Below are 14,855 nucleotides of genomic sequence, written 5' to 3' on the forward strand. Positions count from 1 at the left end.
GGTAGAGGCTTAGATTCTAGGACGATAACTGTTTTCTGTGAAAAAGGGCGAAATTGGTTGAAGCCACGCCCAGTTTTTATACACAGTCGACCGTCTGTCCTTCCGCTCGGCCGTTAACACGATAACTTGAGCAAAAATTGATATATCTTTACTAAACTCAGTTGACGTACTTATCTGAACTCACTTTGTATTGGTGTAAAAAATGGCCGCAATCCGACTATGATCACGCCCACTTTTTCGATATCGAAAATTACGAAAAATGAAAAATATGCCATAATTATATACCAAAACGAAAAAAGGGATGAAACATGGTAAGTGTAATGTTCTATTGAAGCAAAATATAACTTTAGAAAAAAAATTGGTAAAAAGGGTGTGACACCTACCATATTAAGTAGAAGAAAATGAAAAAGTTTTGCAGGGCGAAATCAAAAGCCCTTGGAATCTTGGAAGGAATACTGTTCGTGGTATTATATATATAAATAAATTAGCGGTACCCGACAGATGATGTTCTGGATCACCCTGGTCCACATTTTGGTCGATATCTCGAAAACGCCTTCACATATACAACTAAGGGCCACTCCCTTTTAAAACCCTCATTAATACCTTTAATTTAATACCCATATCGTACAAACACATTCTAGAGTCACCCCTGGTCCACGTTTATGGCGATATCTCGAAAAGGCGTCCACATATAGAACTAAGGCCCACTCCTTTTTAAAATACTCATTAACACCTTTCATTTGATACCCATATCGTACAAACAAATTCTAGAGTCACCCCTGGTCCACCTTTATGGCGATATTTCGAAAAGGCGTCCACCTATAGAATTAAGGCGCACGCTCTTTTAAAATACTCATTAACACCTTTCATTTGATACCCATATCGTACAAACAAATTCTAGAGTCACCCCTGGTCCACCTTTATGGCGATATTTCGAAAAGGCGCCCACCTATAGAACTAAGGCCCGCGCCCTTTTAAAATACACATTAACACCTTTCATTTGATACCCATATTGTACAAACGCATTCTAGAGTCACCCCTGGTCCACTTTTATAACGATATTCCGAAAAGGCGTCCACCTATAGAACTAAGGCCCACTCCCTTTCATTTGATACCCATATAGTACAAACAAATTCTAGAGTCACCCCTGGTCCACCTTTATGGCGATATCTCGAAAAGGCGTCCACATATAGAACTAAGGCCCACTCCCTTTTAAAACACTTATTAACACCTTTCGTTTGATACCCATATTGTACAAACGCATTCTAAAGTCAACCCTGGTCCACTTTTATAACGGTATTCCGAAAAGGCGTCCACCTATAGAACTAAGGCCCACTCCCTTTCATTTGATACCCATATATTACAAACAAATTCCAGAGTCACCCCTGGTCCACCTTTATGGCGATATCCCTGAATGGCGGCCATCTATAGAACTATGGTCCACTTCCTCTTAAAATACTCTTTAATACCTTCCATTTGATACACATGTCATACAAACACATTCCAGGGTTACCCTAGGTTCTTTTTACAACATGGTGATTTTCCCTTACTTTGTCTCCACAGCTCTCAACTGAGTATGTAATGTTCGGTTACACCCGAACTTAGCCTTCCTTACTTGTTTTTATTTATTTATTTTTTTCTATTTTTTTTTTTTATTTTACAATTACCTACACTTGAATTTGCACTTTATTTTTAAATAGCAGGAAGTTACTTTATAGAAAAAAACTTACCTCGGTTTTTCTTTGGCGGGACGTTGCTGGACACAAATATATGTTGTTGAAAGTTTTCTGGTTCCGGTAAGCTGTTGACCCTTTTGTTGGTTTTAACGTATCGGTCCGTTCACCGTTTACTTGTTGCACTGTAACAATTTATTTTTCTAGAAAATATATGATTTTTTCTTTTTTCTTATTGTCACTTTACAACTCTGATTTCTTTTTTTTTTTTGTAAATTTTTTTTTTCGTACTGTAAATCTTATTACAGTTTTTTTTCTCTCTCACTACACTTTGGCTTATTTTTATTTTTGTTTGCGACGCGCACACCGAACCGCGTTAAATTGTGGACACCTTGGCACTAAGTTCTTTTTGCTTCCGAAGGCTCTCAGGAGCCGATGGCTATCGGCGATCACACCGCCTGGTGTCGCGATGTAGTTCACTCAAACTGCCAGCTAATATCGTAACTACGCCTGCGCGTCGAGCTACCAATCCACGCTTCCACATACACCTATACACACGCTTTCACTCAGACGGATGATTGAGGGATAACATAAACACACACAACATACATACAGATAATAAGGCTGTCGTTACAAGTTCTAAGACAATAGGTCATTTTCTTTTATTTTTGTTTTTGTCAGTTCATTGCGGCTGCTGAGTAACGCATCACCCCATGTCGGCTGCCTGTTCAAAATCGTGCTATCTCAAAATATTTTTCAAAAATTTCCCAATTCAGGATTTGTCACAAAACCCCCTATATTAAAGTTAGATTGAAGAACGCTTCATCTCAGAATGCTTTTCATTAACTCCCTCTTATGACAAAATGCATTTAAAATATGCTCATATAGCGAGTTTTGAAACAAATTTTGAGATAGTGCATTTTTGAATAAAATTCTAACGTACGGCATTCTTCAAACAATTTCTGAAAGAATGACCACACCAAATCAATTCACGAAATATTTAGTAGAAAATGAATTACTTGGCCAAAAACTTTTGGCATTTACAGATTTATTATCACTACTAATATACTACCAAGATACTTTTCTACTACAATTTTCACTGAAGGAGATTGAATTATTCCCCGTTTTCCTTACTTCGTAAAAGCAACCCGTCTAGATTTTTCAATTTGGGAGTGTCAAAGATCTGTCATCATTGGAGAACAAACCTCTAGTAATTGAATCATGGTTCGAAATTATCTTTTTTCAACATAAGTTATATTTTTTGCTTTCTAAAAAATTCCCATGATTGTTGGGTATATTAGACGCTATTGCGTACGAATGCAAATAACTGATAGTTTAACTAGAGTTCAACCGGCATTTTAAGCTCAGCTTAAACTTAAGTTAAAGTAGACTAAAAAACTGCAGAATAAGCTTAATTTAATTTAGTTTATAACTTGTACTGAAAAACCGGACTTAGAGGCGTGCTATTGTAAGAGCTATAATAGTTTTGAAAAATTTTAGGTTTTACTAATCCGTAAATTTCTTAGTTAAACAGATAAAACCTTGTTAAAGTTCAAGCGATGATCGAAAGTCGACACTTGAAATTTTTTTTAATTGACCTGAGACTGTCGCAAAATGTTGTTGTTGTTGTTGTTGTAGCGATAAGGACACTCCCTGAAGGCCTTGGGAAGTGTTATCGAGTTGATGGTCCTTTGTCGGATGCAGATCCGGTACGTTCCGGATTTCGGGAACGATTTGTTATGACCACATGCGACCTTCTAGGCCATACCGCACTCTCACCCTCTAGATCCATGAGGAGTTCGGGGTCGCCAGAGCCTCGGCTGTTAAACAGGATTCGCCACGGATAGGTGAGGTTGACAATTGGGTTTGTGGAAGCTATGTATTGCGCTGACAACCTGAAAGGGCTGCGCGTGTAGCGTGGGGGTTAGGATATACCCCTTGAATCTGGTATTTTAGTCGCCTGTTACGCGGTATATTCTAACCCCCTAACCTTCTGGGGCGCAAAATGTCAATTTCATCTGTAGTGAAATTCATACACTTTTTTAACGGTTTTCGTAACCGATAACTATAACGGTTTTGATTTTAAGTAACCACTTTTTGTCGATATTCGTTAACTTTGATTAGCTGTTGTCGCAAAATTATAGATTATGATTTAAAGATTGTCAGCGGCATAAGATGAAGTTCCCTTATTTTTCCATTTAAATTAATAATATAATGGCCACCTCATTAGCTATGTTAAAGCCGAGTTATGTTGTTGTTGTAGCAGTGCTTCGCCCAATTCATTTCTCTCCCTAATGGGGAGTATTCTCCACTCATTATGTAGATGGTGTTCTGGGACATAAGGAGACAACCCGTAGCGGTTCTGGGGGCGGTATTTTGGCAGGCCTGTATTTTCTTCCAGTGAGTAGTCTTTAGGCTTGGCGACCATATCGGGGACGCGTAGTATTCAATCGGCTGGCCAATTTCTTTGTAAGTGGCTATGAGCATTTCTTTGTCTTTTCCCCAATACTGCCAGCAAGGGATTTGAGGATTTTATTACGGCTCTGAATTTTCGGTGCAATTTCGGCTGCATGCTCTCCAAAATCGAACGTCACACCCAAGATTTTGGGGTGTAGGACAGTCGGTAGCGTAGTGCCATCGACGTGGATGTTCAATATGGTCGACATTTGGTGCGTCCATGTTGTAAATAAGGTGATCATATGTTCCGATTCGGTCCCTGCTCACTGAAAGCAATCTTCTATCTCGATATTATTTCAAACAATTTTGAACTAATTCGAAAAATTTCAGTTCAGCCAATCCTTAAATGCTGAAAGTGAGAAGAAATAAGTCATTTAGGTAAAATATTTAAGCCGTTGCATGAAGTGACTTCAAATCACCTCGAAATCATGGGGAAATTACCTTAAAATAGTCCCCAAGATCATCACGAAATAACCACAACTCCGAAATAGCCTCCAAACCTATACCGAAATTATAGGGAATTGATTCCGAAATGACCACGGAAGGCAATGCCCTACCTAACTTACCGCTCTGGCACACATCGCCTGTTGTTGTTATTGTTGTTGTAGCAGTGCTTTGCCCCATCAAATAGGTGCGACCGATCACAAATTGTCATCAATGTAGACAAAAATGCCCACAAAGAAAACTAACCAAATAAAAAGTTATTGATCAATTTAATCAATTTGATTTCCGTGTGCGTGTTAAAGAAATTTGATGTTCTCTTCTATGAAATTTTTCCGCGAATGGACATTTCGTTTCATAGAATGTTCATTTCAGTTGATACATATGTATAATTTGAATTTCATTTATGTGTTGGTACATGTATTGTAAGTATATAAAGATTAATTGCAAGTATTGGAAGTTGACATATAAATTGAGAGGATTTGAACATACGTTTTATTATTTGATCAAAGAGAAAATTCGAATAAGAATACTCAAATTTGGGCAGGGTTGTATTTCATTTTTACATTTGGGGATTAATAGTATTGCGACAACATTCCACCTCCAGGTGAATCATTATGGAGATTCACAAACGTTTAAAGCGGCTACCTTGCTGGCTGGTCTTCGTAACTCGCCGTGACTAGTTTTGACTACTGCAGATCGCACTTGTCCATCTTTTGCTGTTATTACTTCTTTGATTCGCCCTTTTATCCATTGACTACGAGGTAGACTAGCGTCGCATATTATTACTAAATCGCCACACTTCAATGGCTCGACTGGTTCCCTCCATTTGGAACGACACAATAATGTTGGCAAATATTCGCAGGTCCATCTTTTCCAAAGGCGGTCTTTTAGTGCTTGCGCTATTCGATATTGTTTTCTCAAACAAACGTTTTCTTCGTCATTAGTCGGCGTTTGGGTTGAATTTAGGCAACCAAATAAAAAGTGGTTTGGTGTTATGGGCTCTTCATCCGTGGGTGAAATTGGGACGTCTGTGAGTGGTCGACTGTTAATTATGTTTTCGGCCTCAATCAATGTGCTTCTAAAGGTTTCGAGACGTGGAGCTTCCTCTTTTAAGACTCTCTGCAAAAGCCGTTTCACACACTGGACCAATCTTTCCCAGCACCCTCCAGCGGACGGATGTGCAGGACAATTAAAAATCCATTCGATGCCACGTTTTGCACATTCTTTCTCAATCTGGGTAAAGTCCCATAAACGTTCTTCATCTTTTAACATTTTCTGCGCACCAATAAAGTTTGTCCCGTTGTCGCTACGTAGTCGAATTGGTATACCTCGGCGGTTGACAAAATTTCGTAGGCAAATTAAAAACGCATCTGTTGATAGGTCTTCTGCCACCTCCAGTTGAACGGCTCTGACTGTTAAACACGTGAAAAGTGCGACCCAACGTTTTTCACGACGACGACCAATTGTTATTTGAAATGGACCACATTAGTCGACACCTACGTAGCTAAACGGACGGACGAAAGGCGTCAAAAGATCAGCTGGCAGCTGACCCATCATTGGCGTGTTTGGCTTGGCGGCATTGGCTTGGCATATAAGGCACGATCGCTTGACAGAACTCAATACTGAACGAATATGTGGTACCCAGAACTTTTGGCGAACTTCATTTATCGTAAGACTTTCATTTTGATGGTGAAGTTTCTCATGCCAATATGTGACGACTAAACGTGTAAAATAGTGATGTTGCGGCAAAATGATGGGGCGACGTGCTGAAACAGGAAGGCAGTATGCTGCGTCGATTCTACCATTAACCTTTAGAAGACCATCATCATCGACGAAAGGCGTTAATGCATATATGTGACTGGACTTAGATACGTTTTGTGTTGAGCGTAGTTCGGCGAATTCGCTGGCGAAACATTCCTCCTGTACGCGGCGACACAGTGTTTTTTCTGCTTCTGCTATTTCTGATGCTTTGAGTTCTCCGATACGTCGGCACCGGTGTCTGTCGTTGGAAATGAAGCGTTGTACCCAGCTCATGACTCTGAGAACCTTCAAATAAGAAGAAAAGTTTTTAAAATTAATTATATACTCATCCTTTGGCGATGTCAGGACTAGGCAGGTCCTCTGCGGCACAATCATTTGGTACGAAATCTGCTAGTTCTTGTGGCCATTCTTCTTCTTCCAATTGTAGAAACGCTAGACCCTTTAGCCATCTGTGATTTGGATCAAACTATGGTACTAGTTTACCTCGAGTAGCATCATCTGCTACATTAAGCGCTGTTGACAACCACCTCCATTGAGACGACATAGTGGTGGACAAATCTCTGCGATTCTGCTGGCGACGAACTGTTTATACTCTCTAGTGGTGGACTTAATCCAGAGTAAAACAGTTATGGAATCACTCCAGAAAACAACACGATCAATGTTTACGTCATGGCATTCAATTATGGATTTATGCAAACGGCCTCCAAGAACTGCCGCCTGTAATTCATACCCTTTACAGGAGCGCATCTTGACTTAGCTGCGACGAAGACGACATCCACATTGCTACCTGCTTTGATTCGCCAATATGCTACAGCTGCGTAGGCGCTGAAACTCGCGTCGACAAACACATGCAGTTGAATCTCATCGGCTGCCATTAATCTTTCAGAATAGCAGCGTGGGACAGAGAAACTCGATACCTTTTGGAAAAACTCCCACCATGACGCCCATTTAATGTTAAGTTGTTGTGGCAGTGGCTCATCCCATTCGATTTGACATCTCCAGAGTGACTGTTGCAAAAGTTTGATGTATATTGTTATATTTGCGAGAAATCCAAACGGATCGTAAATGGCCATAACAATACCGAGAAGTTCTCTTTTCGTAGGCGGTCGTTTGCAATTTAGTACATCATGTGAAATTTTGTGAAATTTAACGTGGAGTTCGAAGGTGTCGTTAAGGGTATTCCAAAACATGCCCAAAACTTTATCGGCAGCTGATTTATCATATAACATATCAACATATGTTACGGATGTGTCACCTTCTCTCCCCAGTTTGATTTGTAAAGATTTGTCATTTGACACGAAGTTTCGCAATTTGAAACCTGCTGCTGAGTTGATGTATATAACTTCTCTTACGACTTCCTCAGCTTCGACTGACTTCGCAAAACTGACTACGAAATCGTCGACATACATATTATTAACAACGACGGTGGCTCCTCGTTTCATAACAGACTCATATTTCTTGGCGTTTAAATTTTTAATATATTCTGCACAGCATGGTGAGCACACGGCTCCGAAAATCATTGATTGCATTACGTATACTCGAACGGGCTCTGACGAATCCCCATCACGCCACAAAAATCGCTGTGAGTTCTGATCGACATCCCTTATGGCTACTTGGGAAAACATCTCTTGTATATCGGCCGCTACTGCTACAGAGCCTTGACGGAATTTGTATATTACGGCGATAAGTGGCTGTGCATGTTCAGGCCCTTTGAGCAAAGCCGAATTAAGTGAAACATTGGATGTGGCAGCGGCTGCGTCAAACACAATTCGAAGCTTGTTGGGCTTATGTGGATTTATCACCCCAAAATATGGCAAATACCATGTGGTTGGACTTGTTTGTGCAACCTCATCTCGCGACAATAACCTAGCATACCCTTTTTGAACATACTTCTCAATTTCGCTTCTATATCTTGTGTTGAAATTACTACCTTTTGACATACGCGACTCTAGGTTTCTCAAGCGCTGATATGCCATGTCAAAACTAAATGGAAGTGTTGTGTGATCACTGCGCCACAACAATCCAACTTCGTATTTTTGATCCAACTCTTTCGCCGTTTCTTCTAAAATCACTCTGGCACGTCGATTGTCATCGGACTCCAATGTAATGTTAGTGCTACGTATACCAAAACTATCAACTGAGTAGTACTCACTCACCAGTTTATGCAACTCTTGTAATGACTGTTTCTTGTGGACATGCAACACGCGTGGATGCATTTCTTGACTTTGCTTGAGTGGTCCATATACTACCCACCCCAACTGAGTTGCTATTGCGATAGGCTTGTTTGGTCCTGCATCGACCGTTTTATTGGAAATACCCAAATAACTATTGTCGAGACCTAGTAAAACTACAGGTTTGGCATTATAATAGCTTGTTACGGGCAACGACTGAAGGTGAGCAAACTTTTCTTTTTCAAACGACTGGATTGGTAAATTAAGCGACCTTACCGTGTGAACGTTTTTAATATTATATTCGGCATAACTACCCTTGATTGTGACTGAAACCTTTCTGGAATTTTCTTTAACCTGACTCTCACCATACCATTGCAAAGTCAGAGGTATGGTTTGACCACGTAGACCTAATGTGTTAGCGACGTTCTCTTCTAAAAGAGTGATAGACGAACCCTCATCAAACATTGCATATACAGATATACTTCCGTTTGGCCCAGACAATGTTATTGGCAATATCTTAAAAAGCGTTGATTGTTTATCATCATAACAATTTAATACACGTTGCACTTCTTCAGGGGTTGGAGCTAATTGAGATGCATCCAAATGCAACAACTTATGATGCATCCGTTTACAACCATTATATGAACATTCTTTACGTTGGCGACAATTACCCAGACTATGCCCTTTACGAAGACACCCAAAGCATAATCTGTTGTTTTTGACAAAACTCCATTTTGTTGGTATATCACCCGATAGAAACTGACGACAATCTTTTAGTTTGTGTGACTGTCCACACTTTATGCATGTACCTTTCGTTTCAGACTGTACCTCGTTATTATACAAGACTCGGCGTGTAGAATTTGTAGCAGATCCATTGTGACGTGTTACTGTGTGTGACTGCGCAGTCGACGTTGACTGCGATACGTTGGCTTGAATAGTCCGAAGTGAGACATCTGACACTCCTGGCAATAAAGAAACGACTTTAGCTATTTCCCTTAACCACTCACCAAATTTTTCCACTGTTGGAAAAGGTACAATAGTTGCAGCTCTTTGGCTCCATTCATACTGCTTGGATGGCGGTAACTTCCCAACTAAACATTCGAGTAGCGTAGGGTTCATTAAATGATGTGAACACCTAGCTGATTTAAAAAGGCAATAATATTTCTGACGCGATTCGAGAAATCCAGTATTTGATCTAAGTGATTCTCGTTTATAGGCTGAAATCGTTGTACTTTTTGCAGTTGTCCTTTAATTAGTAATTCCGGACGACCGAAGTTGAATTCCAACTCCTGAATGACCCGTGGAACATCTTCGGGGTAGATAAGCAACGACGTGACGGCTCTCTTAGCAGCACCTTGCAGCGCTTTGTGAAGGCGCATTAGGTTCTGCCTGTTGCTATACTGGAATTCATTTGTTGTATCATTATAATTGGCCACAAACGAAGGCCAATCTTCTGGATTGCCATCGAAATTTGGCAATGGAAATAGCTTGACGGCAGAATTATCCATGAAAGTTAAGGTGGCGCTGTTCATGGTAGGCGTTTGCGTTGACGTTAGCGGCATATGTGTTGACGATGGTGTCGGCTGAATTCTTTCTTGTTGTTGTATTGCCGGCTGATTTTGCGATAATAAATGCGCATGACTTGACGTTGACATTTGCGATTGATTTTGCGCTGACTGCGCTTGCATAGACGTTGGCATTTGTGACTGATTTTGCGCTGACTGCGCTTGCATATACGTTGACATTTGAGTTGGCGACTGCATGGCTTCGGGAGTTGCAGCGTTGACAAAGCTGACTCCGATTTCTTTCCTGTTACCAATTGCATCACTTCGCAGCGCTTCTACACATGCTTCCAATGACGCAATGCTAGAAACCAATAATGCGATTTGGTCACTGGCAATGGCAACGACTGAAGCACCCGCTAAATTCTCCGCACCTCCTGACTGGTCAGCTTGCTGTTCTTCCATCTCGCTTGATGAATCGTACTGCGACTTATCACTCAATGACTCCTGGCTTTTTGTAATTTTCCTTTTTTGTAATCTCGTAAACATTTAAATTTTAATACGCGATATAGAGAACAAATTTCTTTAAACAAATGTAGACAAAAATGCCCACAAAGAAAACTAACCAAATAAAAAGTTATTGATCAATTTATTCAATTTGATTTCCGTGTGCGTGTTAAAGAAATTTGATGTTCTCTTTTATGAAATTTTTCCGCGAATGGACATTTCGTTTCATAGAATGTTCATTTCAGTTGATACATACATATGTATAATTTGAATTTCATTTATGTGTTGGTAGATGTATTATAAGTATATAAAGATTAATTGCAAGTATTGGAAGTTGACATATAAATTGAGAGGATTTGAACATACGTTTTATTATTTGATCAAAGAGAAAATTCGAATAAGAATACTCAAATTTGTGCAGGGTTGTATTTCATTTTTACATTTGGGGATTAATAGTATTGCGACAACAATCACTATTGCCAAAAAATTAAAAAAAAAAAATTGTGATTTACTTTTTAAGCTACATACGATTTTGATTGTAATCAAATTATAATTATTTACACCAGCTTTTTAGCGCATAATATGCTTTAATTTACCTGCACAAACCAGCATTGTACGTCTAATTGTACCATCTCTAGTGCGCCGCGTATACAACCACTAAGTATGGAACTATACCGCAAGTTCGTCAAATCCTGAGGCAATTCAACAAATTCTGTTAAAGGATTAGTTTCAAACACTAATGAAAATTCATCTGATGATGCGGACCAATTGGAAATAGTTGGCTGTACATTTATGTATATGCGAAATGCTTGCTGTATGCGATCTGCTGTTTCACGCATTTCCAGGCAACGTGGTGCTGATGTACGCGCCAAAAAATCTTCTATTAAACGCATACCCATATTGTAACCTATACGTTCTAATTGTTTATTTACATCTTCGACATTTTCGAAATCACGCAACATTTGAGTAACTAGAGCGCCATAGGTGAGGGTTAAGAACTCGGCATTCTATGCATAGAATTATAAATTATTTTTTAATGCCAATAAAAAAGTAAGTAAATTACAAAGTTTTAAATGATAGCGGATAGTCTTTATATATGCACCTGATAGTAAAATAATAGCAACAAAAATTATATGCAATTTTTATGTTATTTTTTCTTTTTTATTTTCCGTAATTTTTGGAAATAATTTTAACGAATTTGGCCCAGAAGGTTTAATACGGTCATATTAATCGTTTCCAAGATGGTCGGGTTTGTACCTCAATGATGCTTGTTTACGGAACGTACCGCATCTATATCCGGTAAAGCTCCATCAACATGGATATGACTCCCAAAACTTTCGGTGAGTGTCTATCGTTAATACAACAACTACAACGAAAAACTCGAAAGGTTTCAAGTTTTTAATTGTCTGCAATAAATTTCCAAGTTTTTATTTAAAACACTGACAAACGTTTTGAGTACGTACTTTTGTTGTCCAACTCATTTTAGTCCGACAAAGTGCTGGTTTTATTAAAATCATACTCTACAAGTCACTTATCGTACCCGTCCTGCTATATGGGCGGAAGCATGGACCATGACAACAGCAGATGAAGCGGCTTTGGGAGTGTTCCGAGAGAAAAGTTCTTCGAAAGATTTATGGACCTCTACGCGTTGGCGATGGCGAGTGCCGAAGATTTAATGATGAGCTGTACGAGCTATACCCCTGCAAAAATTGTTGGATCATGTGGTCCACTTATGTCATACTGGAGTCCTTACCATTCTACTGCACTGTAATGCAGCAATGGACCAACTCATGTTTCTACACGAACATATTGTAAGCCGATCATTGCTCGTTTTTAACGACTGAAATCAGTACACGATGTTTATTGGACTGTGGGTACTCCATGGATTACTCTGATGTAATGCGGAGCTAGAGTATATGGTCCAGTCCTAGGACATCGCAATGTTAATTGGACCATATTTTTTGTATGAATTGTGGTTTGGAGCACTCGGTTGGTCCATAGCGAGTACTCCATACATGCATGCATGGAGTACTCGCGATTTTTGCAGGGACGCAGCATCCACATAGTCCAGCGAATTAAAACGCAGCGGCTGCGCTGGCTAGGGCATGTTATGAGAATGATAGATGATGCTCCGGCCAATCAAGTGTTTCTATCGGAACCCACCTATGGAAGCAGAGGTAGAGGGCGGCCCCCACTCCGTTGGAAGGACCAGGTGGAAAACGATTTAAACTCCCTTGGTGTGACCAATTGGCGCCGGTTGGCGGATCGAAGGAGCGACTGGCGCGCCTTGTTGGACGGCCATAACCGTTTAGACAGTTAAGCGCCAATTAAGTAAGTAAGTGCTGGTTTTAAGTCTGTCGAAATTTGTATTGATTTTTGAATTTTTTAAGGTTGTTTGAGATTTACTTGCATACGAAGTGTAAGCAATTTTAAAACAAATCTTAGAATTTAAAAAAATATAGAACGGATGAAATTTGCAATCAATTTTGCTGTTATTATTTTTCTTCTATTCTATTTATATTTACATTATAGATCAATTTAAGGAATCAAATATTAATCATATTTTTTAATTTAAAGTTCAATTTTGGAAACTACTCTTTTTTAGTTCTTTTTGCTTATTTTATTGGCGTTATTGTTATACTAGGTGTCGGCGCGGGTATTGGTCCCTGATGTGGTGCAATTAGTTTTGGGGGAGCACGAGAAGTTCCACGTGACTGAACCGTTTGTGGGTGCGTCTCACTATTACCACCACCCGATCCGACTGCATCATTTTTCCCTTGTGCTGAATGAAATCGACCACCCTCACCGCGCACCCTATTCATTGCATGTCGATGACGTGATTCATGCAAATATTTGGAACGTTCTTTTGGTATACGTGATTCTAATTTTGCTCGTGCTTGTCTTCTTATCAAAATGCGTTTATATTGCTTAGCATTAACATAAAGCGGTTCTTCATCCGAATCGCCTTTATTAGAATCATCATCCGCCTGTGTTCCTGATGATGCAGCTTCATTTGTATTATTTGTACCAGTTTTTGCAATGGCATTCGCTGCCGTTTGCTGAACTGTTGCTGCTGTAGCAGATTGTGGTAAGGCAACGGTAGATGTGCCTGCCTGCGGCATCATAATTATTTGTTGTCCTACTGGTGCACCTGCATTACCAGTTCCTTGCTGAAGTTGTGCAGCAGTGGCTATTTGCATCAATTGCCCATTAATATTAATGAATTGTGGTTGTGCTGCAGTTTGCGTACTTGTCGCGTTTGGATCAAGCGTCACCGCCGTTGTGGGTGGTGGTTGATAAAATAATGTTTGTCCGTCTGGCAATTGAAGCACCTGCATTGGTTGAGCTGTTTGCTGTGGTTGTTGCAACATTATTTGGTTGGCCTGTAGTGGGATAAGGCCTGTAGCGGTTGCCCCAGCTGCATTTGTTGTTTGTGTTTGCTGTTGTGGTAATTGTCCAATAATAATTTGTGCACCACCAGCAGCCATCATAGGGACCAACTGTATTTGTTGCTTGTTTTCCAAGTTTACGTTCTTATTTTTAAGCAAACTCAAAACTTCTGCTGCTTTTGGTGGTTGCTGATGTTTTCTATTAGAAACGTGATTTATATCCATGCAATATATTTGTGTTAGCAGCAAAACTGAATTCGTTTTATATTTTTTTTACTGTAAAATCAAATGGATTATAAGCAAATATTTTATAGTGACTACCCGCTACCTACACACGTTAATTGTTTGTGTTTGTACTTACCACTTTTTTTGCATCGAAACGAGAAGCTTGCCTTGACATTGTATACAATTTTTCTAAATTTTAGCAATATAAAATAACTTTATTATTATTTTTTTTAATGTTTTACCGCTTTAGTAAGGTTACACTTACACGAATGTTTATGAAAAACTTCGTTGCATTGTTTACTATATAGTTTGGCAGCTTAATTCGAGGTTATGTTGCGAATAGAGTGGAAGGCACTCGCAGGCCGTGAAAATAGGCACTCGAATGGAGTGGAATTAAGAACAGTAGGAAGACCAGAGTTGCATTGGATCAATCATTGCATCAATATTAAAGATAAATTTAGTAAAAATAATTAAATACTTGAGTATAAGCAAACATTTTCTTTCAATTACTGCAATTAAGGTGTCCTATATGATATATATTCCAAAATTATAACATTTTATGTTTGTTTAAAAATTTAACTTCAATTTAACTAAGACTTCCGTAATATGGCCATTAGTGATGTTTGTGTGTGTGTGCAAATTTTGAGCGATCAGCTGTTAGTTGCGCTACTTGGTAAAGTTTACAATGCTTCGTTGTGGCTCAGCCATTAAACTCAGTCATACCTC

The 14,855-nt window shown here is 39.4% G+C and overlaps 2 protein-coding genes across 5 annotated transcripts in view; both read right to left on the reverse strand.

Moving 5' to 3' along the window:
* Positions 1 to 9,994, reverse strand: part of LOC137252376 (uncharacterized) — an 85,933-nt gene extending 75,939 nt beyond the window's left edge. Inside the window, exon 1 of the mRNA XM_067787966.1 lies at positions 1,731 to 9,994. Coding sequence (XP_067644067.1) covers positions 7,016 to 9,625 — 2,610 coding nt within the window. The 5' untranslated portion in view covers positions 9,626 to 9,994 and the 3' untranslated portion in view covers positions 1,731 to 7,015. The remainder of the gene's footprint in view (positions 1 to 1,730) is intronic.
* LOC137252384 (trafficking protein particle complex subunit 3-like) overlaps positions 1 to 14,485 on the reverse strand; it is a 32,916-nt gene extending 18,431 nt beyond the window's left edge. Inside the window, exons 1-3 of one of the 4 annotated variants that reach the window (XM_067787997.1) lie at positions 14,395 to 14,485; positions 14,266 to 14,318; positions 11,112 to 11,522 (exon numbers count right to left, since the gene is read on the reverse strand). In XM_067787997.1, the coding sequence (XP_067644098.1) occupies positions 11,112 to 11,522; positions 14,266 to 14,304 (450 nt within the window). In that variant the 5' untranslated portion in view covers positions 14,305 to 14,318; positions 14,395 to 14,485. Of the gene's footprint in view, positions 1 to 11,111; positions 11,523 to 11,549; positions 14,181 to 14,265 lie in introns of those variants that run through there. The other 3 variants (XM_067787995.1, XM_067787996.1, XM_067787993.1) reach the window with 3 other exon arrangements.
* Positions 14,486 to 14,855: the final 370 nt, after the last annotated feature.

The sequence above is a fragment of the Eurosta solidaginis genome, chromosome 5, assembly GCF_040869045.1.
Source record: "Eurosta solidaginis isolate ZX-2024a chromosome 5, ASM4086904v1, whole genome shotgun sequence".
Taxonomy (NCBI): Eukaryota; Metazoa; Arthropoda; class Insecta; order Diptera; family Tephritidae; genus Eurosta; species Eurosta solidaginis.